This window comes from Bos grunniens, chromosome 1 (assembly GCF_055505025.1).
Source record: "Bos grunniens cultivar Pamir isolate PY7600 chromosome 1, Bosgru_T2T1.0, whole genome shotgun sequence".
NCBI classification, from domain to species: domain Eukaryota; kingdom Metazoa; phylum Chordata; class Mammalia; order Artiodactyla; family Bovidae; genus Bos; species Bos grunniens.
The window spans coordinates 153,117,949-153,144,818 of NC_141165.1; the positions used below are offsets into that span (position 1 = coordinate 153,117,949).

Genomic DNA, 26,870 nt, shown 5'->3' on the forward strand with positions numbered 1-26,870 from the left:
ACACATTTTTGCCAATAAATATTATCTTCTAACTCAAGAATTTTTGACAAAACAATAGCAGAGAATAAGATGTTTTGGGACAGTCATCTATGAATGAGTCACTTTTCAGGACAGGACTCTAAACGTCTGTGAGTTTCGTTCATCCACGGGAAATACAATGGAGGCGGGTTATGGAAACCAATTAGCCATGAGTGGTCTGATGCTTGTTCAGTAAGGGTCAATAAATAAAATATCTGTAAAATCTCAAAAAGCATCCAGAACATCGTGTGTTTAGAAACCCTCTGCCCTGGAATGACATCTCACCCAGCTTAATGGCCAAAAGCAAAGATTGGAAACCATGGATGTATGGATATAATTCGAGGGGTCTGTGAACTGGGATGCTGAAAAAGCCTGAAATTTTTATATTCACTAACCTGTAACTGAAACGTAGCATTTCCTTCAATTATTAATGAACGGAAGCAACAAACACGGCAACGTGAGCAGTGTGTCTGTGACCTTGTCACAACCAGACATCACAGTTATTTTTACACCACATTCTGGTTGCTGCTAATATCTCAAAATATTATTTATGCTCATCACTACTTCAGAACAGTGGCAGGTGTTAGACCAACCACTGTCTGATTATTTAATGAGCTATTAAGCATGTGTATTATCTATAATTTTTTAAATATCTTTCATAACTAATTCAACACAATTAGGCCATGGGTAATCCTATGTATTCCATTTCATGGAACTGAAAACATTATTCTGAAATGGGATCCGCAGGCTGTACCAGGCTGCCAAAGATATCCTAAGAACAAAAAGTTTAAAATCTTGGTAAAAATAGAGGTGCCCATTAGCAGTACTCACTCCCAGTCTGAACAAGAGACTGAGTAAGAGTATGGCATTTACTTCCTCAGGAATCTCAGAGCTGGAGACCTTCTGCGACTGGGCAAGAAAGAATACCATGATCTCCCTGTATTTCAGGTTTTTGCTTTTGTTTTTAAAGGGCAATTGTAATATGTACATAGCAGTTGTAGATAACAGAGTAAGCTTGTTAGTCTTCTATACTGGATGAGACCGCACAATGGCCAAGACTTAAAAATAATAAGGAAGTCAATATAAATTCAAAAGATATGTCTTCAGCATTCTCCTGTGTATAAAATATGAAGGACGTGGAAGTTCCTTAGGCTTGATCCCTGTCATTTAGGATATAAAAGATTCATTAACTCTGAGATAAAACTACATGATCTAACAGCTATTTCAGTGTTAACAGCAAAGCACTTTCCTTTCTTAAGTAAGAAAATGGGTTTTCTTTCTTCTACTCACAGAGCACAAAGTCAGGGCTTTCCCCATGCCAGAGAAAAAAATAAATCAGCCACTGTTAAAAGTACCTTTCTCTGCTTTAAGCTTTATGATTTAAGTGATGGTTGAAAAATGGTCATTTTGTTCTTCTTCTATTTCATAACATGATAAGAATGCTATAAAAAGCACACCCTCTCTTATATTTCATTTAAAACACTTAAAGGGACACCAGGGAAGTTTCTAAGATGACAGAAATGTAAATTATGACTGTAGTGATGGAAACACAACATTCTGTATACGTTTGCCAAAACTTACCAAACCATGTGCTCAGAATTGATGTTTTATTGTCGAGAAAACAAACCTCAAGAAAAGTTGATTAGAAACACAATTCCCTACTAAATGGACTAAATTTTAAATCACACTTCCCTTTTTCAAAAGGAGACTTTTCAGGTCTAAATTTTCAGTTCTGTTTTCTGTGCTGAAAGGCTGTCTGAAGTCATACTGTTATCATTCACAGATCCATGGCAAGCAGTTCAGTGACCCCCAGAGAAATGACTAAGTACAGGAAAGAAGAACAAACTCCAAGAGAAGGGGCCTGGTTCCCAAAATGTTTCTTTTCTGGAACTGAAAAAAGCACCCCTTGGCTAACAAAAAAGGAACCATGATCACCATTTATTGAGCATCTACTATATGAACCATGATCTTTAATCTTTGCAAAATCCTACAAAGTATTAGTCACCACATTTGGGGCGGGCGGGCGGGGCTGGGGGGTGCGGCCAGGGGGGAAGTCTGGCCAAGACCACATAATTACTAAGCAGCAGAGCCAGAATAAAAATCCAGATCCAGTTCAGAACCCAAATCCCATCATGAAACTCAAACCTACATAAGTATGCCCAAGAATCTATATCAACACAATTCCAGAAGGCCAGGACATATAATTAGTTAGCAGCTTTTTTCACCTAACAGGATTTTACCCATCAATTTCAACATGCAGAAGGAAGGCACACAAAATTGGAGCTGGTACTTTTTCTCTGACAACAGCCAGCTCATCTTTGAGTCACCCATTTAAAACAAAAGACTGTCAACACGGCAAGGAAAGCTAGGAACAATAACTAAAATTCTATCTGAGAGTCAATTCTGGATTTCAATTTTTCATGATAGCACAGAACTGTTCCCTGTATAAACTAAGGTGGCATTTCCACTCTGCAAAAAATACTGTGATAGGTTAAGGCCATCTCTGCAAATATGAGAGCACGGAATGAGGCTGATTTATTCTAGAATTTGTTCCACTCCACCAACCACAATTAGCATGAGCATACATATAATTTAAAAATAGTCTCCTACAGAATGTACATAGACAACAGTCATAAACATTACCAGCTCATAAATGTCCTCCTCGGGCTTTGGCACATAATACTGCATTTTGTTTTCTATTAGAAATTTCAGGCGCAGGTAATGAGCAGAATGATCCAGTTTATGTGCCTAGGAACCAAAAAAAAAGAAGAGAAGAGAAGAGAAAATGTTCAATAGTAAATAGATATAATTAGTTCTCCCTGACATATTGTCATGTATCCCTGAGAATAACAGGGATTGATTACCGGAGGGGGAAGTAACATTTCTGTATTTATTAAAATGTTTATATCCCAAACCCAAATTATATTAATTGAACATATTAATAACATCTCATGAGTATCTTACATTCAATGGAAATAAATAAGCCACATATTCACTTCTGCTTATCTGATTCATTCCGTTCTTCAACATCGGGTTTGCAAGAAAACCTATCAGGTCCAAAAGGCTTTTAAACATAATTTCCAACACACATAGGTGATTAGAGAAGAAAAGGAACAAGAAAGGCCGGAGAGGATATACAGTGACAGAAGAAAGCTGTGCCCAGGCAAAGTTGTTTTCTTAGCCACATGGGGACCCTGGGGACAGTTGTTAACAGTTCATTCGCGAGCAAGTCAGTGTATAGACAAGGCATTTGGATTCAGTCTTATTTATATACACCCCAAGTGAGACTCCCTCCAGGCACTGCAGACAGGCGTGTGTCCAACTCTGGAAACACCCTGAATGACTCGCCCAAAGAAAACAATTCTAAAACAGATCGAATTTTCTAGGATCAAAATTTCCAGGCCTCCTGCACCGGTCAGAATGGGTCAAATCATTCTTTTCTACCTAGAAAGTCATTCGTGAATGAACTTTGTGAAAAAGGCAATGGTAGCTCTCTGGTTTTATAAATAACATCCTCAGTTCACATTCAAGAAGATTCGAAGGAAAAAGGGAGGCGGGGGGAGGGGGGAACGTTCTTCAAAAGTTACAAGGCAACATGAAAATGTATTGCTAGAGAGAAAATGCTTCCCTCAAGTCTTTCATTTTTAAAGCATCCTTATCTTTTAGAGATTTATCTGAAAGTTTTACTAGTAGATAAAGATATGATGTCTGGAATTTGCTTTCCAAACCATCCAAAGCAGGGGGTGGGAGTCAGTGAGTAAATGGATGAAACATAATTTGATATTCTAGAACCCAGGAGTTAATTGCATGATTGGCTACTCTTTTGTAAGTCTGAAATTATTCATAAATACAACATCATCTCTTCACAACAGAAACTCAACTAAGGAGAATTCTTTCAAAGTAAGTGAAATTAATTTCTCACTGGCTTAATACACTATTTACCTTCTCCCTCAACCAAAATTTGCTTGGAAAGATTGAAGGCAGGAGGAGAAGGGGACGACAGAGGATGAGATGGCTGGATGGCATCACCGACTCAATGGACGTGAGTTTGAGTGAACTCCGGGAGTTGGTGATGGACAGGGAAGCCTGGCGTGCTGCAATTCATGGGGTTGCAAAGAGTCGGACACAACTGAGAGACTGAATGGAACTCAACCAAAATTTTAAGGCCAAAGTAAGAACATTTCTGATATTTATTCCATTAAATATTCAATTACACCCAACAAACTCTGAAGTGTGCCAGACACCATGAGAAGCAATGCCAATAGGGAAATTAATAAAACACAAGTGCAGTCATCAGGACTGTGTGAAGGGGCACGCAGAACACAGGAGGTGGGGACACTGGAGACCTTGCTTCGTGAATAAATACACAGGCAAGACAGCGATCCTGCATCATCAAGAAAGCATAGTCACAGACAGTAGGAGGGACTCTGTTCTACACACCTAGCCAAATGATAAAGATGTTTTCTACAGGGATTCTTGGGAACCCCCAATGTGCATCCTCTCCCTAATAATGTGATGATTTGAAACCACAGCCCGAACACAGGCACCAGGGAGCCAGCATCTGCCATGTACAGGCTTTGGGGCTTTTGCTGTGGGTGGTTGTTGTTGTTGTTTAGTTACTCAGTTGTGCCTGACTCTTCTGCAACCCCCTGGACTGTCGCCTACCCGGCTCCTCTGTCCATGGGATTTCCCAGGCAAGAATAGTGGAGTGGGTTGTGCCATTTCCTTTTCCATGGCTGTGGGTGCTGAAAACCAAATGCTCAACGACTCCCAGACCCAGACTGTTCTTGCAAAATAACCAGGGTGGATGGGTAAACCCGGGAAACAAAGGCAGGGGAGCTTCAAAGTGTGCTAGCTACTACTTCTCAGAGAGCCCAGAGACAAACAGCAAAGTAATAATACTTAAGAGAGCTGTGATATGCAAGAAAAGTTGACCTCACAGAGACAGAAGCTGCAAATGCTTCCCATGGACCAAGACACCCACGGAAATCTTTAATTATTAATAGAAGCAAAATATTTTGCTTCGCCATCTGTTTCCAACTGAGGTGGGAGGGAAAGAGAAATGAAACTTCATGGGGTCTTGATCAACAGGAACGAACCCACTGGGAAATCTTGTCGTCATCATCAATAAATATTTTGTGGACATTCCCAAGAGAGTTGCCACTTAGAGAGTCTTTTGGAAACCAGATCCGAATAGCAACCTCATCCAAGACTCCTGAAACTTCAGTGTGAGAGACTGTCCACTGGCAGACACCAAAGGTCTTAAGGTGGTTTTGACAGAGACACCATCCCTTAAATGCTATCATGCTGAAAACATTTATACAGATGTGCTGAAAACATTTATACAGATGCACAGAAAACAGTAAACAAAAGCCTAAACTTTGAAGTGCTTAACAAAGAGAATAGAACAACGGTAAAAGTTTGGCTCTTACCGCTTTCCCTCCTCCACCGTATTTTCAAACTTCTTTAAGTTATAATAACGTCTTGATAACTTAGAAAGATAAAAGTGAGCACGCACAATGAATACAAAAATGATAATGGTCTTACTTCTAATCCAGGAGTCTGTGGTTCGATCAGTAAATAGTTACCCTAAAAATGGGACTTCTAATCAATATACCAGTGTGTCTTCTCATTTTGGGAAACGTTTCTCAATTATGAGCCCTAGTGAGTCACAGCTGGTCTAACATAAAGAGAAAATCTTAATGAACTAAGAATATCAGCACTCTCAAGAATTTCAAGATCCTCCACTATTTGCAAGTCAATATCAAAGTGTTTTTAAAAAAAAAAAAAAAACTTACCGTGTTTGTAGCACATCTATGTGCAAGAATTCCAAATATTAATGACTATTTTAAGACAGTAATTCTAAGATGTGGCCTGCATTATTTGTTGTTGTTGCTATTCAGCCACTAAGCCGTGCCCTGTTATTACACTCGTAAAATTTTCAAGAGAAAATTTCCTAACTCGGGAGAAATTCAGACAGGAAAAAACTTAAACAGTCCAAATTAGTTTTCCAACATTTACTTACTTAAGTTACTTAGCACTTGATTCATTTTGAGACAATGAAGCCACAAATTATACCATAAAACAAATATTATTTAGTGTAGTTGCCATTCTTCTTAAAAATTTACATGTTTCTATGACTCCTCCAAAGGATGAAATATAAAACATAAGACAGGCATTTTCAATAAGTAATCTGAGCCCATTAAAACAGATACCACACTCTTCCAATCCATCAGCGTTTGGCTCTTTTCTGCTCATATTCTTCCATTTCAGTCAAACTTCTTCAGAAAACATAAATGCATGCAGTTAAGGACACACAGAGATCCATGCACGCGAGCACACACACACAATGCTACTGCAGAATTTCCAAAGATATGTATTCTGCCCTTCAAGATGGTCTTTTTATTATTTTCAATGCCCACGTTCATTAGGAAAAAGTCACGGGTCTACATGGTAAAGGCATGAAAAAGATGCCCACAGTCACACGTGAATAATAACGGCTGAGTATGAATGAATGAATTTCTTTGTAATTACTTTAGTGATTGCAATGATCCGACTATATTCACAACTCACAGGTCAACATGCTTCCTGCTATATATTAACAATCACTTTCATAACATTCAAAGCATGAACTGCACATGAAATGTAGATCTTGAAACAGTTACTATACCAGAACTGGACTGGTGCTCGGATGGCAGATGACAGACTGATGTGAAATGATGTGGATCAGACAGAATAGGAAAGAGAATGAGCTGAATGCAAGAGACAGAAGAAAAAGATTGATTATTAAATATTAGCGAGAGCACCCATCACCAACATTGAGAACAGCAATAAAGAAATAAAAGACAGACAATTCTGACAATCACCGTTGTTTTTTGGTCCATCCCCTAAGAGGGGGTGGAAAAATCACTCAGTGTTAATTAGATCATTAATAACATGTGGCACTGTTTTCCCTATTATCTCTTTCCCTCTGAAGAATAAAATCGGCTCCACTAATTACAATAAAGTGTCTCCTAAAGAAGCAGTCAGCTTTAGAAGGCACCTGGCTCTGGGCACACTATATAATTTACCCTACACAAATGCTTTTCTGGGGACCATCAATTTCTCAAAGTACACACCAAAGTTTTCTGTTTTTAAACTGAAGAGATGTAAGAGTGTTCCACACCATATTGTTTTTGTCTCTAGTTCTATGTTTTTTTGGGGAAAAAAAAATCTGAGGATTCAAGAAAAACAATAAAAACCTTTTATTGTTAGAGAAAGGGATGTATGTCACAATGACACCATTAAAATCCCATCAAGTGATAAAACCCTTTATAAGGGCAGCTGGTCAAACTCATTAATTAAAGATGGTCTCTAAGTTGCCCTGACAGTTGTCCTTCATTGCCTTAGTTTCTATCAAAGCAAGTACCTAAAAGTACCTAAAATCACTATTTTCCCCACTGTTTAATTTTTCACCAATATTTATTGCTAAACTCTAACACACCCTCCAATTCCTGATGGAGTCTATGCCAGTGTATACAGGAGGCGCCAGAGCAACACTACTCTTTGGAAGGCCCCTCCAGAGTTCAGCTAATATGAAAAACCCAGAGTCCTACTTCTGACACCTTCAGCTGCAGTTCTGAGAATAACTCCCACAGCTCGGCAGAATATTAATGGGTCTCCAAAGAATCATGCTAATCTATAAATAAAAGGATGCAGAAATCCTCAATAGACTAATTTTGTTAAGTAATTAAAATTAAAAATGTGAACAGAAATGCCATTATCTTTAAAAAGCTAGAATTCGTGTACATGAAGGAGTTGAAGCATGCAATGGTGTATCATTTATTTTTAACACCCATGTGGGGGCTGATTTTCAGCTCTGCCCTGAAACAAATGGTCCTTCTACTTTTCCTCCAGAGAGATGATCTGATACGCTTATTTGAGCCACAGTGTTCTATTTCTCCTTCACATGAAGCCAGATTTTTCCCTTACCAAGTCCTAGTCATTCGTACTTTTTGTTAAGTACAAGAATTGCTGATGGCAGAAGAACTGAGTTACTAGTTGAGATAGTGAAAGTTATTCCATATTTATAAACCACTTGTTTTCACTGAGGGCTTCCCAGGCGATGCTAGTGGTGAAGAATCTGCCTGCCAGTGCAGGAGACATAAGAGAGTTGGGTTTAATCCCTGGGTCGAGAAGATCCCTGGAGTAGGAAATGGCAACCCACTCCAGTATTCTTGCCTGGAGAATTCCATGGACAGAGGAGCCTGGCGGGCTACAGCCCACAGGACTCTACACTCCACAGAGTTGGACACAACTGAAGCAGCTTAGTACGCGCATGCTGAATGAGAAGGTTCAAAACATCATCGGATTGATTCATCCAGCTTCTTCTAGGATAAAATTATGACAAGGTTTCCACTTTCCCTTTAGTGGTCTCAGAGAAGACCATTTCACTCCCCTAAGAATATATTCTAGGCCCTTCCACCCCTTACGGACCATCTTCCAGACGACTGACAGTTCTTGCAGCCATCTACTTGGCACAAAGGAAGCCATCCAAGTTTGGAGCGGCCAGATAGAGATTAAAAACCTCCTCTGCAGGCCTGCCTGGTGACTCAGTAGTAGAGAACCCACCTGTCAAAGCAGGGGACATAGGTTCGATCCCTGATCTGGGAAGAGGCCACCTGCCAAGGAGCAACAAAGCCGAGGCGCCTCAACTGAGCCTGTGCTCTAGAGCCTGGGAGCCGCAATCACTGGCCCAAGTGCCCTAAAGCCCATGCTCCGCAACGAGAAGCCACTGCGATGACAAGCCTGCGCACGGCAGCTAGAGAGTAGCCTCCGCTGGCAGCAACTAGAGAAAAGCCCAAGGAGCAACGAAGACCCAGCACAGCCAAAAAGTAAATAAGCAAATAAAAGTACTGAAAGGGAAAAAAAACAAAAACAAAAAACCTCCGTTGCAAGTGACTATGACCGTGATGTGAGCTCAGGGAAGGAACCAGGGCTTTCTGAACCTCGCCTTCTCATATGTACAATGGGGACGTACCGTTTCTTCTCAGACTCGACATGACTACCAAATAAGATTATTAATGCTGCTAATTAGGAAAAAGGAAAACCTGACATGTAAGAAAAGCCCCATTCTTTCCTCTTTTCCTTCTCTCACTCAAGGCAATCCAGTTCACCTAGCTGTCAGTCAAGGAGGATCAAAAAAATGAAACTGGGCTTACCGTGAAAATGATCACAAAGTTTCTATAACTTAAGGTGTAAGTAGAGGAAGGCAGTTCAATCACTTGCCACTTTAAAGGGAAAAAGAGGCTAATTGTGTGTTTACGGAAAGGAGAATTTCTCATCATGGACCACAAATCTGACATCTATTTCAATGTTTTCCTACCCTAAAGATGCCCATGGTGTATTCAGTTCAGTTCAGTCGCTCAGTCGTGTCCGACTCTTTGCGACCCCATGAATCACAGCACGCCAGGCCTCCCTGTCCATCACCAACTCCCAGAGTTCACCCAAACTCATGTCCATCGAGTCAGTGATGCCATCCAGCCATCTCATCCTCTGTGGTCCCCTTCTCTTCCTGCCCCCAATCCCTCCCAGCATCAGAGTATTTTCCAATGAGTCAACTTTTCGCATGAGGTGGCCAAAGTACTGGAGTTTCAGCTTTAGCATCAGTCCTTCCAATGAACACCCAGGGCTGATCTCCTTTAGAATGGACTGGTTGGATCTCCTTGCAGTCCAAGGGACTCTCAAGAGTCTTCTCCAACACCACAGTTCAAAAGCATCAATTCTTTGGTGCTCAGATTTCTTGACAGTCCAACTCTCACATCCATACATGACCACTGGAAAAACCATAGCCTTGACTAGACGGACCTTTGTTGGCAAAGTAATGTCTCTACTTTTGAATATGCTATCTACATTGGTCATAACGGTGTATTAGAAACTGTCAAGGAGCAGGTTACAAATAGTGCAAGTGATAAACTGTTGTGTTGATCGCTCAGTCGTGTCCAACTCTTTGCAACCTCATGGACTGTATCTCGCCAGGCTCCTCTGTCCATGGGATTCTCCAGGCAAGAATACTGGAGAGGGTAGCCATTCTCTCCCCCAGGGTATCTTCCTGACCCAGGGATTGAACCTGGGTCTCCGCGTTGCAGGCAGATTGTTTACCATCTGAGACACCTGGGAAGCTCCGTGCACATAATATGATGCCACTGAATACACGTATGTGTGCTTATGGCAAACAGAAACCAGGGACAAATACCAAAATGTTCACCGAGGTGACTTCTGAATTTTGTGAGCAAGGGTGCCTTAATTTTCGGCTTTGTTCTTTACCTAAATTCTCTACAACTTGTGCAATGAGCACATAATAGGCTTTGCACAAATCTATCAAGAACACATGTTGCAAGAAGCTACTAAGAGAATCCCTCTCCTCCTAGTGTGGAAGAAATCACATCCATCCATTATGCGTATATCACAAGAGGATCCAACACTGCTCTGTTATGAAATAAAGGTGTTCTTTCAAGAATCCTCCTCTGCCACCCGCATCTGAGTGTCCGTGGAGTCCTCCAACGCAAACAACCCCAAGTGGCCTCATACCTTGCAGATCAGCTCCAGGGTATCCCGGGCCGTGTCCCCCGGCCGGACGACCGTCAGGGCTGGCTGATTGTTCGGTAGACAGAACCAGGACGGGGTGAAATACTCGTGGACCCAAATGTCACAGTCAGGATTGTGCTGGTGGACGGCGGGTAAGACCATTTCTTTCTCCCTCTAGGATAAGAAATAAAGTTAGCAGAGCAGCAAGTCAGTCTCTGAGGATCTCAGACCCCCTGATAGCACATGGGGATTATCTATTCTGAAGAAAAGGGCCCGGCGGCAGAAGTGTGGTGGCAGGAGTGAAGGACAGAGGGGACTCTCAGAGAGAGGAATAAATTATAGAGAAAGGAGCTTTCTGGAGGTGGGCGAGATGTCTCAGGTGAGATGCAGACCTCACACCTGACCCATGGCATCCACAGGTGGGCACTGCATGACTGAGTGGATATCAAAGTTTGGAAGAAAGAAAGAAATGGACCATTCATTCAGTTCGGCTTTCTTGCTATGATTTCTTCCACAAACCCACTTCAAATTTAGAGCTGAGAGTCCTCCGGCAAGACTGTACCCTGATGAGCTGTAAGTTTCAAAGGCAACCAGGAGGCTCCAAGGAAATTCTTAAAGATGGTGTTCCAACACAAGCTATTGACAACCAGCATCATTTCTGTGCTCACATTTAACCTTTGGCACAGCTCTGGGAGAGACAGAGAGCTACATTTCCTTTATGAGGTGCAGAGAACTCCACAGATGAGCTTTCTGCCTTCTCTCAGGCTGTTGCCATCAGTCCATCCTCTGAATCAGGGAATAGTACCAAGTTTCTAAGAGTGGGAGGAGCCATGTCCTACCTACGTACTCAGCAGCTGGGCTATATCTAAGCCAGCTAAACAGCTAAAGCAAAAAACACCCCACAGGTTGATGAAATATTAGGAACCTAGTCTCTCTGGAGTAAGCAAAGAAATAATTTCTTTAGATTTTAGTAAGGTAAAAATAATGCTGATGCTCAACAGGTGGTAAGAAATAAGCCTTGATTATTGGTTTATATCCACAGATTGGTAAATATGTACCCATAGATTACTGAAAATGTGCTGCCATCAGCAGATTATAAGAAGAAACAAGTTTCCAAATGGAAGCCTGAGAGGTGGTAATGTAACACCTTCCGTACCTAAAAAGATCAGGTCCCAGAATAGGGGACATGTTTCTATAAAGGCTACTAAACCAAATTCTTCAATGGAGAAGACAATTTCAGCTCTGCCTTTGAATAGTTTGGCTTTCACAGATAAATTGAACCCCAGGGAAGGCACTGTCAAAATGCAATAAACTTGCCCAAATCCCATTAACTGTAATTGGAATCTTCCCACTCTGTCCCCACATGCCACCTTAAAGAAATGCTCTTAGCACTAGATCAGCCCAAATTTTGCATCTAAACTGCTCTTCGAGTACAAGGCATTCCAGCCAAGGAGTAAAAACAAAGGGGTATCTCGGAAAAATGAAAAGAGCGACAGAAATCCAATGGAACAATTTTTGCAGTTTCCAGGATCTGTGTACCTGGGGAACACATCCCTACATTAAAAGTGTACTAATTATGGTATTCAGGATGAATTACCTAACTTCAGACATGAATACATGAACACAGAAACTGTGCTTGGATTGCATGTAAGGACAGTGACTTAACTTCATGAGATTTCATCAGAAAGAGACGGTGGTTATTGATGAGTATTTCCAAGGACAGCTATCTTGATATCCACAATGACATAATCCAGGAGTAGTTAGGTATCAAAGGGAGAAAAAGGTCCCTTCGTGACCACACTTCTCCCCACTCCCCCCAGTAGCCAGAACCCTGATTTCAGAGGCTCGGCTCTATCTAGAACATGTGACAAGCCACTGCCTGGTTGCATGGCAACTGAAAGCTGAACTCTGTCATATTGATTCTGAGTCAGTGAATGGAAGGATCATACCAAGGTCACATTATCAACATCAGAATTCCCACCCCTTCCCCAACAAAGAGCCTGCTGGTATCATCATTAGGGTCTTTCAAATGAGGGATGTCCATTCATTTAGAGGCTGAAAATAGCAGCCTAGGGAAAAAAAAAATCAATATTCTTTATGGGTTTTCAATCAGAGCAGTTTGAAAGACCCTTTTAAATCCAAGCACAAGGTTAAACCAAGTCTGGAGATTTATAACTGGATGCTTGTCTTAGGAGGCAAATGCATGTTTTATTTTTGAAAGAACATACCATTAGAACAGTTCTTTGAAATTAATCGAAGCAAAATAGCATGTGTGGGTAGAGAGGGCGATCAGTACAGACTCACCTCTTGGGAAGGAAGTTGTTTACGAGAGGAACTTACAATGGCATAAAATATTCTGCTACCCAGAACCCCAATTTCCTCCCTTATTCTAGACGGAAATAAACATTCAAATGAAAATTACTGAAAATGTTATGTCAGCAGGTGAATGTCTTACTGTAATCAAGTTTTCCATCTCTTCTCGACCAGTTACATAATTTTAAAGGACTGATTATTTCAGTTCCTAATACTGAGTCTACTTAATTTTAGGATCCCAAGAAACCATTGCACTGTGTAATGTTGAGGTATTTGTGGTACTTTTAGAAAAGGAACATGTGTTTATTTTTACCTTGCCATCTGGAACAGTGTCGTCAAATATTCCCTCTAAAGATTTCTTTACAGCCTCAGTTCCCTCACCGAACACCTGCATATACAAAAGTATCATCTTAAAAAGGAATTTGGGCAAAAGAAGCATGAGAAGGGGATGGAAATGGGCATGGCTGTTAGAAAACATTACAAGAGTTTCACATACTCACACATCAAACTCTAAAGTAGGTAAAACAATTTACAGGCTAGCAGACCATGAAAACCACTCCTCTGTCGGGATCACTCCCCAACTCTCGGACAATTTTTTAACATTGGCTTATTAGAGCTAGATTCTTTTCTTTAAATTTAGATGAATTAGCTTACAAATGCAATGGACTGGATTCTTTCACAATGAAGAGTTTCAACTACAGTGTCACACACCTAATCAGATATTTACCAATAATAATTAGTTTACATTTTAATCCTCAGAACTAAGAGGTGTTCCCTGATGGTCCAGTGGTTAAGACTCCACATTACCAACGCAGGGGGCATGGGTTTGATCCCGGTTTGAGATCTGAGGTCCCAAATGCCACAAGGTGTGGCCAAAGAATTTAAAAATAAGCAAATACATAAATAAAAAACTTAAAAATCCTCAAAACCTGAGAACATACATTTAGAATTATATTACCACAACACCATGGAAAAGTTTCTTATTTAAAAAATAGAAACTTGTCTACCCTTGGAAATTTAATGAATCCTACAAACTTAAAGATATGACTGTGCATTGGGAGATTAGGTTTGACATATACACAGTACCATGTGTGAAAATGAACAGCTAGTGGGAAGCTGGTGTATAGCGCAGGGAGCTCAGTTCAGTGCTCTGTAATGACCTAGATGGGTGGGATGAGAGATGGATGGGAAGGAGGTCCACAAGGAGATATATGTATGTATAGAGCTATACGTGTATCTAGCTGATTCACCTCATTGCACAGCAGATACTAATACACCGTCGCACAGCAGTTATAATCCAATTTAAAAAGATATGACTGAAACCACATCAGGGTACCCATGCCACTAGGCAGTCAAAACCCAAACACGTGAACATGAGAAATTTTACATCCTGGCTCTCAACTGATGGTGTACTGTTGGTATAAAGTATGGAATTAAGAAAAAGGTTTTGCTCCAAAGCAAGTGAGATATATAGAAACATACAATTTTTATCTGTTTCAAAGTAATAAAGTAACAGGTAAATTCCTATTGGTATGCTTATGGCTAAGAGGTTTTTTAAAACTAAGAGAGAATAACAAGAATTGGTTATAGAAAAAAAAATTAAAAAAAAAAAGAATTGGTTATATAAAATCACATGATCCTTTGATTAAAAGAAATAGCTAAAACTTCTTTTGGATTTGTTTAAATTCAGGCATATATTTCAGCAGCAATGGACTATAACATAAGTGGGCACCCATAAAGTAGAAGCATATGAATGAACTAAAGCTCCTTTTTTAAGATATTTTTTATTTTATTTTATTATTTGATTTATTTATTGGCTGCTCGTATGGCATGTGGGATCTTTGTTCCCAAATCAAGGATGGAACCCATGCCCTCTGCAGTGGAAGCACCAAGTCTTGACCACTGGATCGCCAAGGAAGTCCCTGAAATAAGGCTTTTAACAGAAGAGAAATGCAATTCAAGTTGCCAACTACAAATCCTGGCATGTACTTATAGTGATGGTCTGAGTCACCTGTAAGGCCAACGGAGGCACACAGAATGAGGCGAGAAATGCTGACTGCTGAGGTCACCTTTTTGCATGTTTAATCAAGAGTCATCAAGTCTTGTGTGTGATTGTTTCTGCTGAAATATTGACTTTCCTCCAGTTTATTCTTTGAATTTACACAGAAGCAAGACCCCAGGCAGCCAACTTGACGGGCTTCTCTCCCCAAAGACCAGAAAACAAACAGCATGACTGCTCAGGCTCTCCCCACCTGCTCATCGTTTCTACATCCCAGGTAGAAATCATGAGCGTGGTGGGCAGCTAAGGACTTAGTACCTCAGCATTCAGGCCTAATTTCTCTTTTAAATGTCATTCCTAAGTAAACTAATGTCTGAACTAGCCAAATAAACGAGATCTTTTTTTTACTGAGTCAGTCAATGGACCTGTCTCACTTTGCATAAGGGCTCAGAGTGAACAGGTCAAATTGGCAATACTAAACATGACTTCAAAATGCACAGTGCCTCTGCAGCTCATGGACTGGACATTCTCCCCCTCTCCTAAGTTCTTTCCATGCCTATCATCAAAGCAGCTCTGGGGCCACTTGTTTTCCAAAGCCAAAGGAAATGACAATGGAAAGAGAGTTCCCCAGAAGTAACTCTGGTAGGAAAGTGGCCTTTGCTAGTAAAAGTCAAAGTGATGAGGCCAGAGCATTTGGGTATTAGAGACCCAGTGATGGAGCACCCTAGCGGGTACTACTCATGATGCACTGAGACAGGTCCCCTTCAAGCCCTGCCACCTTGGGAGATGGACGTCATGGCGGTGAGTACGCGCTCTCAGACGCCTGGTTCCTCATATTGATATTTTAACATCAACCCCAAACAGTCAAGGGCAAAGAAATAATCAGATTGCCCTGGAGGCGGCCTTTGATCCAACGCCAGAGGAAGCATAAAAAGACTGCTCAGGTGCCCACTTGGCTTCATCATCAAGCCCTGCTTTTTTCCAGAAGACTCAGGAAGAAGTGCACTTTCAGTCCGTCTGTAATTAACCAGGGTTTGGAAAGGATGCAGGTGGGGGACGGGAGCTTGGTGATAGACTAATAGCAGAGTTCAGTGTTGTGGGTGTACATTATCTATTTAAAGCATCTAGCACAACCAACTTCTTTGCTTCAGCTAGTTGAAGTGGTGTAACACTGGGTGTATCAATTAAGAAACAACGCACACATGCACGCACATCCCCAAAGTGACGTGTCCGAGGAAGTAACCTACGCTTGCTTTCTCATCCACCCTGGAACCCACCTGATTGATGCTTGGGCGTCCCTGCTTCTTTTTAGAGGTAGTGTCCAGACCCCAAAGAGAAGAAAACCTGCTCCTTCTCTTGCTTGCGGATCGGGACATGGCCTGAGTACGTCTTCTGACTCCAGTTTCACCAGTGCGGGCAGCCACCTGAGGACGGCAAGAGGGACCATCAACAAGAGGTAGTCAGGACCACTGACAGTTCCCCAAAGTCCCCACTAAGTCCCACCCTCCAAAAGTCTCACGTCTGCCAACACTGAGCCCACCACCCAAAGCATTTCATCAATGACTCACACATATGGGTACTTTGAGAGTCCTTTCTAGATTCAAACTATAAACGAAAGCTTGGCAAACTCAATCGCTGTCTGAAATAATCAGTTGCTGTTGTTGCTCAGTTACTCAGGCATGTCTGACTCTTTGCAACCCCATGGACTGCAGCACACCAGGTTTCCCTGTCCTTCACTATCTTCCAGAGTTTGCTCAGACTTTCATCCATTGAGTCAGTGATATCCAACCATCTCATCCTCTGTCACCCACTTCTCCTCCCATCCTCCATCTTTCCCAGCACCAGGGTCTTTTCCAATGAGTCAGCTCAGTAAAAATACATAATAAAAGTAACAGAATATAAACTAGGTTTCCAAGAAATCAGATGTCCTTCTGGTCACAGTCCCAAACTCTAGCAACAAGTTAAACTAACAATACTTTCTTGAGATTCTCTCTAAATGATACAGAGTTGTTCCTACACCCTAACAAAAACCAGTGATGGAGTGTCAGCAAAAACAGTGAAAACAGCACATTTGGGTGCCTGTGATTTCATACTGAATCTAAATTTACCCATCTCTTCTATTTTTTTTTCACAGAATTACATAAAATTACTTTCCTCATTAAGCAAGTGATGGTTGTCCCCCAATATTAATCACTTCTTGGCCTTGGTCAGAGAAATCTCAAAAAAAGTTGAGCATCTGGCTGCCCCAAGTGGACTCATTTTCCTTGTAGCAGGGTGTGGGATAGTGATGAAGTTCTGGTCAAAGGGAAGTAGAAAGGTTATTTATAATTTCCAGGAAGGATCCTCAGAAGGAGGGGGATGTCCATTATCCTTCACTCCCCTCTTTTCTGAAATGTCATGTTAGCTAGTTCAGGGCATTTGGATGGAAGCATTTTCAAGGATTACAGAATAAGACGGAAGGGATCCAGGTCCATGAAAGACGGTGAAACCACGTTATAGCCTTGCATGTCCCATGTTTAGGTGAAAGAGGAATAAGAGTTGTATTTCCTCAATCGTGATTTTGTAAAATATTTAATTTCAAACATGCATAGAAAAGGCTAGAAGACATTTTCCTCCTTATTTTTATAGGATATATTTTGCACAGCAAAAGAGAACAAAAAATGTTTCCCAAAACATGAAACCTACCACTGTTAATACTTGGTTACATCCTTCCTGACTTTCAGATCAGATCAGATCAGTCACTCAGTCGTGTCCAACTCTTTGCGACCCCATGAATCGCAGCACGCCAGGCCTCCCTGTCCATCACCAACTCCCGGAATTCACTCAGACTCACGTCCATCGAGTCCGTGATGCCATCCAGCCATCTCATCCTCTGTCATCCCCTTCTCCTCCTGCCCCCAATCCCTCCCAGCATCAGAGTCTTTTCCAATGAGTCAACTCTTCGCATCAGGTGCCAAAGTACTGGAGCTTCAGCTTCAGCATCATTCCCTTCAAAGAAATCTCCTTCAGAATGGACTGGTTGGATCTCCTTGCAGTCCAAGGGACTCTCAAGAGTCTTCTCCAACACCACAGTTCAAAAGCATCAATTCTTCGGCACTCAGTCTTCTTCACAGTCCAACTCTCACATCCATACATGATGGAAAAACCATAGCCTTGACTAGACAGACCTTTGTTGGCAAAGTAATGTCTCTGCTTTTGAATATGCTATCTAGGTTGGTCATAACTTTCCTTCCAAGGAGTAAGTGTCTCTTAATTTCATGGCTGCAGTCACCATCTGCAGTGATTTTGGAGCCCCCAAAAATAAAGTCTGACACTGTTTCCACTGTTTCCCCATCTATTTCCCATGAAGTGATGCCATGGGAACCAGATGCCATGATCGTCGTTTTCTGAATGTTGAGCTTTAAGCCAACTTTTTCACTCTCCACTTTCACTTTCATCAAGAGGCTTTTGAGTTCCTCTTCACTTTTTGCCATAAGGGTGGTGTCATCTGCATATCTGAGGTTATTGATATTTCTCCTGGCAGTCTTGATTCCAGCTTCTTTCTTCCAGTCCAGCATTTATCATGATGTACTCTGCATATAAGTTAAATAAGCAGGGTGACAATATACAGCCTTGATGTACTCCTTTTCCTATTTGGAACCAGTCTGTTTTTCCATGTCCAGTTCTAATTGTTGCTTCCTGACCTGCATACAGATTTCTCAAGAGGCAGGTCAGGTGGTCTGGTATTCCCATCTCTTTCAGAATTTTCCACAGTTTATTGTGATCCACACAGCCAAAGGCTTTGGCATAGTCAATAAAGCAGAGATAGATGTTTTTCTGGAACTCTCTTTCTTTTTCCATGATCCAGCGGATATTAGCAATTTGATCTCTGGTTCCTCTGCCTTTTCTAAAACCAGCTTGAACATCAGGAAGTTCACAGTTCAAATATTGCTGAAGCCTGGCTTGGAGACTTTTGAGCATTACTTTACTAGCGTGTGAGATGAGAAGCAAACATGTATATAATATTTTTACAAAAATGGAAATGTACTAAATGCATTTGGCAATTCTGTCATCTACACTTAAAATTGATGCTTTTGAACTGTGGTGTTGGAGAAGACTCTTGAGAGTCCCTTGGACTGCAGGGAGATCCAACCCGTCCATTCTGAAGGAGATCAGCCCTGGGATTTCTTTGGAAGGAATGATGCTAAAGCTGAAACTCCAGTACTTTGGCCACCTCATGTGAAGGGTTGACTCATTGGAAAAGACTGTGATGCTGGGAGGGATTGGGGGCAGGAGAAGAAGGGGATGACAGAGGATGAGGTTGCTGGATGGCATCACGGACTCGACGGACGTGAGTCTGAGTGAACTCCGGGAGTTGGTGATGGACAGGGAGGCCCAGCGTGCTGCGATTCATGGGGTCGCAAAGAGTCAGACACGACTGAGCGACTGAACTGAACTGACTGACTGACACTTAAAATATGATACTCATCTTTTTATTAAAACAAATTTTAACTTTGGAGAGAAAAACATATATATATATTTTTTTTAAGGAAGCTAACCTCCATTGAGATATTTGCAAGGTGCCAGTGTACATGCTCAGTAATTCAGTTGTGTTCGACTCTTTGCAACCCCTACGGACTGTAGCCCACTGTAGCCCAACAGGCTCCTCTGTTTATGGGATTTTTCCAAGCAAGAATACTGGAGAGACTTGACATTTTCTCCTCCAAGGGGATGTTCCTGACCTGGGAATTGAACCTGCATATCCTGCATTACAGGTGGATTCCTTCACTTGAGCTACCAGCCAGGAACCCAGACAAATACTTAAATGTTCAGGAAGGGACCACACCAAACCTACATCCGCCGCTGTGATCACCTGCATCAAGCAACAGGTGCAGGAGCTCTGAGACTTGATGGATTTTCAAATCCATAGAGTCTTTGCAGGCAATCCTTCGGGCTGGAACTTTATCCCACAGGTGGTAAGCAGAGTCCCAGGAACCTACGGGAACTTCTGCCAGGAGGTCTCAACAGGCCACCCACGGGCTCTCCTTTCAAACGAGGGAGTGCAAGGAGGTACAGCGAGTTGGGCTTGAAATGAAACTTCCCCACCCACTCTTTGTTGCCGGAGGTAAATATCTCAGAACCTACTTGTCATAGATTCCCACACGGGCAACTCCCCATGTGATGGCTGCCAACTGGCCGCCTTCTCGTGGATGAACACTGTTGGGTAACACCCAGGTGCCCCCTCAGCAGCGAGTACACTGGCTACAAGGCACACCTTCCTGAGGTTTTCAGCACTGACAGGGTAAACACCCTGGAACCCCAGTGAGTAGACTGGCAAAGACCCCCACGTCCATCAGAAACAAGAATCAAAACAGCTTCTCTGCAAGGGTATTAGGGGGAAAGTTTTGCTCCCAAACAAAAAGAAGAGGAGGGAGCTTGAAAGGTCTTGCATTTTCTCAGCTTCAGACATAAGCAGACCTAGACGGGGGCAGGTAAATATGTGGCACTCAACACAACAGTGGGAGAACTCCCCCAGGGAGAGCTCTTACCACAGATGTACTCAAGGTGTTAGGGGAGCAAATGTCACACAACAATAAAGGACACATTTTTATGTTAAATATGTAAACATTTTTTCTTCTCCATTTCATCGCTTTCTAAGCTAAAGGTAAACAACGGTTGTAAAAGGAATAAATGATAATGTGCTAACATACAAAGATACTCACATAACGATGTCAAAATCAGTTAAGTTTATGGTCACAAAATGAAGCTAAGAACCACTGAATAAATGGTATTAAAGGTAAAAATTCTAGAGAAAAAATGTTCATGTGGTCTCAAATTTATAAAGATATATTTACGGACATATACAGGCAGATACACATGCATGCACAAACACACAATTGTCCATCAATATCCATGGGAAACTGGTTCTTTAGGACCCCCAAGGAATCAAAATCCTCCCATGCTCAAGACTTTATATAAAATGGCATAGTATTTATATATAACCTACATACCATCTCCTATGTATTTTAAACACCACTAGCTTATTTATAATACCTAATATAATGTATATTCTATGTAAATAGGTGTAAGTACAATGTAAATGCTATGGAAATCGTTGAGCAAATTTGTTTTTTGCTTTTTGGAACTTTCTGGAATTTATTTTTTTTGAATACCAATCCATGGTTGGTTGAATCCCCAGATGCAGAACCTGCGGAAATGAATGGTCAAGTCTGTGTGTGTGTGTGTGTGTGTCTGGTGTCTGTGTGTATCACAGCACCCATCAATATCTGAACTTTTGTGTTTATCTGGTGTTGCTGTTTAGTCGCTAAGGCATGTCCAAGCTTGTGACCCCATAAACTGTAGCCCACCAGGCTCCTCTGTCCATGGAATTAACCCAGGCAAAAATAACTAGGGTGGAGTGCCATTTCCTTCTCCAGAGGATCTTCCTGACCCAGGGATGGAACCCATGACTCTCGGGTCTCCTGCACTGCAGGCAGATCCTTTACCGCCGAGACACCTGGGAAGCCCTTGTGTTTATCTGATTGCTTACTTATTATCCATCTTTCCCACAAGAATATAAGCTCCAATGGGACAAGAACTCTAGATTCATTCACTGCTATAACCCTAATCAGAGGACAGTACGGACATATGCCAGGCACTCACATTTATTTGTTGACTGAATGAATAAATAAACAACAAACAAACAAGAAAAAGCACAAGCAGAGATTCTACATAACACAGTTATAACAATTAAACGGCAACTCTGGTTTCTAATTTTGGACAGAGTCCAGAAGAGAAACTCAAACAACCATAAATGTGCTCAGTTCCCAGCTGACCAGTTGGTTTAGTTCTGTTTAACAAATGGACTGTTTCATTTAAGGTTCTGATAGTAACCACTCTAACTGCTGGGAACCTCATAAGCTGCGAAAGTTACTGCTACTCTCAAGACAATAATGACTCAAAATGAGCAAAGAGATTTAGATGGAAGGGGAAAAAAAAAGCTGGCAAAAGAACTGTTGGACAAGAGCTCAAGAGTTTCTCAATGATCTTTGCTCACACAATGCCTCTCTTTGTGGCCCGTACCTGATTACTCTATCATTCTGTTCATCTCTGCAAACAAGAACAATGATAACCTTCTTTCAAAGAGTACAGTGGGGACCCTTCAGTTAATTACTGAGCATGATGAGAAGTCGTCCTGGTCAATGGAGCTTAAATTGTGCTCGAATCTCCTCCCCTAGCCCCATTGCCCTGACACCTCCTCCTTCCATGCTCCCCACTTAAAAGTAGGAAAAAAAAAAAAAAAAGATCTGGACAAAGGCTAAATTGAAAAATGTTTCAACCCCAAGGGAAAAGAACATTCTCTGGGGTCAAACGACAAGGAGAGAAGGAAAGAAAAAAGTATCCAATAAATGAGACAGTAAAAACTCCCTGCCCAGAACCTTCTATAAAACATAGAGCAACAAATAGGAACAGACACCCAACAGGCTTGCTTAACTGGTCCAGTCCCACTGAAACCCCTCATGGAAAAGAGAAGTTTGCAATGACACACAAACACCCAGATACACGTCACAGATGTAGCTAGCAAAAAAAAAAAAAAAAGAAAGAACAAAGAAACAGAGACTGGCACGTATGGAATTAAACATTCTCCTTTAAAATCACAGGCTGAATAAAGCTAAAAGTTACTAACCCTTCCACTCCCATTGTCAGCTGGTCAGAGTTTAAAAGCCTGCCCATCAAAAGAAAAGCACACACAAATAGACATTGAGACAGAGGAGATTAGAAGGTCTGGAGATAAATTATGGAAGGATAATTTAGTGCCTTTTATTTCATCGTCTCATTTTAGAGGGACTTCCCAAGTGGCGCTAGTGGTAAAGAATCTGCCTGACCAATGCAAGAGATGCAGGTTTGAGCCCTGAGTTGGGAAGATCCCCTGGAGGAGGAAATGGCAAATCGCTCCAGTATTTTTACCTGAAAAATTCCAAGGACAAGGGGAGCCTGGCGGGCTATAGCCCACGGAGTTTCAAAGAGTCAGACACAAGCACGCACAGGAGAGATTAGCTTCAGTGGCTTTGAAGAAAATAATAGAAACACAGAAGTTTTAGGTGGACAGCAAGATTATTCTCTCCAAAGTTTATCAAGCCCAGGAGAAGGAAACAGCCATTTGGATGGCTTGGGATTTAGTATTGGGTTGGCTGAAAAGTTCGTTCGGGTTTTACCATAAGAACTCAAATAAACTTTTTGGCCAATCCAGTAATAACACTGATGCACCATCATGGGGATCAAACTTCCTACATAAGAAGGTGAAATAAAGTGTTAATTGCTCTGTCATGTCCCAGTCTTTGCCACCCCAGGACTGTAACTTGCCAGGCTCCTCTGTCCATGGAATTCTCCAGGCAAGAATACTGGAGTGGGTAACCATTTCCTACTCCAGAGGATCTTCTGACACAGGGATCAAACTGAGGTCTCCAGCATGCAGGCAGATTCTTTAGCGTCTGAACCACCAGGGAAGCCCTTTCTTTAGTAAGACTGCTGCTTCAATTGATGACATTCTCACAGTGTGGTAAACAAGAATTTTTCTCACAATTACTTTGCAGAACAGGCAAACTAAGATTTGGTTAAGTTACAAAGCAGTGTCCAGGTCTCACAGAAACAGACCAAGAGCCACAAACTGAAGACCGTTTGCAAGATTAATTGATCACAGCCCTTGGACCCAGTGCCACTAAAAAAATAAGACTTAATAGCTGTATGGAGAGGTGGTAGCCAGGAGACCAAGAGCTGAGCTGTAATTAGTAGAACAAATCAGGATGCCAGTTCTAATAACTCCAGAAATTGGTTTAAGACTTCTTTAAAAAATGTAAATCTACCCTAATTATCTGAATGATGATGCTAATCTATTTATAAAGAACACAAACGCCTCTGAGTGAATTACAGCTCTGAATCAATTGAAGCGTGCAGCTGACACAGCGCCCAGAGCCCCACAGGAAAGGTTCTCCAAGGCGGCTTCTGGAATCTGGGACTTGACATTCAGTCTCACAGCAAGTGCGCTAAGGTGCAGCACATTTTCAGTGGGTGTTCATTTGGAGAGGCGAAGACCGTGTTGCTCGCATAGCGATGTTTGAGAAGAAAGGAACCCAAAGTACATAAAGCTGTTTGTAATATAGCAAGTACATGAAATTACAGATTGCAAACATACAACTACCCAATCTGCCGCTCTGGAGATCAGATGAAAATTCTCTTCCCCAAGCAACTACTTATGTCGGGCTGAGAAACACAGAAAGGTCTTGACCTTCTTCAAATGAATCAGGTATTTATGGTCACCCAAAACTATGATGGGGGCTTCCCTGGTGGCTCAGACAGTAGAGAATCTGCCTGCAATGTAGAAGACCGGGGTTCAATCCCTGGGTTGGGAAGATCCCCTGGAGGAGGGCATGGCAACCCACTCCAGTATTCTTGCCTGGAGAATTCCATGGACAGAGGAGTCTGGTGAGCCCATGGGGTCAAAAAGAGTCAGACATGACTGGCGACTAACACTTTCACTTTCAAAACTATGATGAAAAAGTGAAAAGGAAGATTTTTAAAGAAATCTGTTCAATATATGGTGTATGTGTCTTCATGTGAGAAACTGAGAGAGAAACACATTTGTGTGTGAGAGAACAAGCTCTCCACTTATCATATCCACAAGAATAACAGAAAAAATATATATTGGGGTTGAAAGCATGACACCACCCAAAAATGACATGAGTTACCCACCAGTACCCCATGTGAAGAGCTCTTGAGGTAATACCTTTCATATTTTCTTGCACAGTAATTTAGGGCCCATCAAGACCAGCTGAAGTAACAAATGTCAAAAGAGATTCAAATGAAGATTTGCATCCATGGCTGAGAGAGGACGTATCAAAGCCACACAGAGCAGTAAAACTGGAAAACCACTTCAGAGATCCTTGTCAAGTCGTGCTCAGGATTAATAGTCAAGATGGATATTTATCAAAAACACATTAGCTTCTACTCACCAGGGCATGAAAAGATGACACGGAAAAAATTCCAAGGCGGCCCATTGCCACTTTGGTTGGTCGGCTTGCAAAGGCAAGTAACCTTTTAGGGTTGGGCAGCTCCCCGCCTTGGAGGCTGGCAAGGTAACAGCGGTACCGAAACAGGTCCATTTGGAACTGCTCAAGATTCTGCTCCCAGACAAAGATCTAGAGTGGTGAAAACACGGAAAAAATGAAAGAAGAAAAAGAGAAGGCAAATGTTAACAATTTTATCCCACATAAATGTTACAAATCCACATTTTGCAAAGGTATTAATTTTAATCCTAAAAGGCAAACGACAGGTATCCTAAATTTCTTAGGTAATAACAAGTCCCATTTTGCTGTTTCCATAGCTTACATGTTTTTCTGCAATCTATAGTCCTACATTCAGTATGATACACAGAACATACAGCCTTAGTTGCTCTGCTCCCTCCCATCATAGATTTCATGTTTGCAACCATGACAGACCATCAGCTCCAGGCTCAGAACCACAAACCTGAGGGAGAAGTAAAAAACGCAGAGGAATTCCAGCCCTGGAGAATTATATGACTTACCTAGGGGTAGTTTTTCAGAGGAAGATAGAGAAGAAGAAAACCAAAGTGATTTCAAAATCAGAGACAAATAGGCCGAGAGTTTTGGGAGCAGGTGGGCGGTTGAATGTACAGGATGGGACCATGGAAAATACTAATGGTGAAGATCCACATTCTGGAACACATAGTTTCAACCACCAAATGGATCCAAGATGTTTCCACATTTTTCCAAGTGGCAAAATAATACCCACCTCCTGCGGCTGATGTGACAGTCGAACAAAGTAATGCAAGAGTAAGAGCTGGAACAGGTATATTGTGAAGGCTCAGGGATCTTGGCTGTGATGTGGATATTAATCAGTGGTTAGCCCAAATATCTATCAAAAGATGAATGGGTAAACAAATTGTGGTATAAACACACGATGGAGTAATATTCAGCCATAAAAGGAACGGAGTGTGCATACCACAACGTGGACCAGTTGGTAAGACATTACACTAACTCAAAGACATTGACACAGAAGGTCACATATTATGCTACTCCATTTATACAAAACATCCGAAACTGGCAAACCCAGAGACAGAATGCCAGGGGCAGAGAGGAGCAACAGCTTAAAAGATACGGAGTTTCCTTTTGAGGTAGATGGTATTTGGGACTAGACAGAGATAATGGTTACTCAACATTATACATGTACTCAATGCCGCTGAATTGTACACTTTAATGTGGTTAAGTTTGTGTTATGTGAATTTCACCTCTGGTTAAAAAATATATAGAACAGAATAGAGGGAAAGAAGAGACAGAGAGGAATTCAGAAGATCATATGCTGATCAATTATTTAAATAGCGTTTATTCACATACTTACTTCCTACATACTAGGCAAAGTTTCAAAATGTTGCTAAATGGCTATCACTGACTTTAATTTTTTTTTTTTCTTTCTTTTTGGCAATACCACATGGCATGTGGGATCTTAGTTCCCTGACAGGGATTGAACCAGTGCCCTCTGCATTGGAAGGGCAGAGTCTTAACGTCTGGACCCCCAGGGAAGTCTCTATCACAGACTTTAAAACAACTGAATAGAAGGCAAAATGTCCTCTGTTATCTCACTAAATCTTTCCTTTTTAGCATGAAATACACTTACCTGCATATACAGCAATTATACACATATTTTTAAAGCACACTCTACCTTTACTAAATATAGAAATTTAACTTTATTGAGGAGTCAGGGATGAAGTTAGACCCATCACAGCTGGGCACCAAGTCAACCTGATACCACGGGGAATGAAATCGCAGACATGCCAATTACCCAGATCCCCAAGAACAGCTTGCCACTGGTGGGAGCAGGAGGGCTCCTCTATTAGATTTCTGTTTTTCCTCCAATGTAATACTGTTCCCTTCAGCTCATAACAATCAACTGTGAACAACTGGTGAGAAGAACTGACAGT

The 26,870-nt window shown here is 41.6% G+C and overlaps 1 protein-coding gene across 8 annotated transcripts in view; it reads right to left on the bottom strand.

Annotated features, from left to right (window-relative positions):
* TIAM1 (TIAM Rac1 associated GEF 1) overlaps positions 1-26,870 on the bottom strand; it is a 258,960-nt gene that overhangs the window by 93,416 nt on the left and 138,674 nt on the right. For all 8 annotated transcript variants that reach the window (XM_086413073.1, XM_086413036.1, XM_086413046.1 and 5 more), the window contains 5 exons: positions 24,886-25,071; positions 16,174-16,320; positions 13,211-13,285; positions 10,588-10,758; positions 2,662-2,766 (listed from right to left, as the gene is read on the bottom strand). In XM_086413073.1, coding sequence (XP_086269199.1) covers positions 2,662-2,766; positions 10,588-10,758; positions 13,211-13,285; positions 16,174-16,320; positions 24,886-25,071 — 684 coding nt within the window. The remainder of the gene's footprint in view (positions 1-2,661; positions 2,767-10,587; positions 10,759-13,210; positions 13,286-16,173; positions 16,321-24,885; positions 25,072-26,870) is intronic.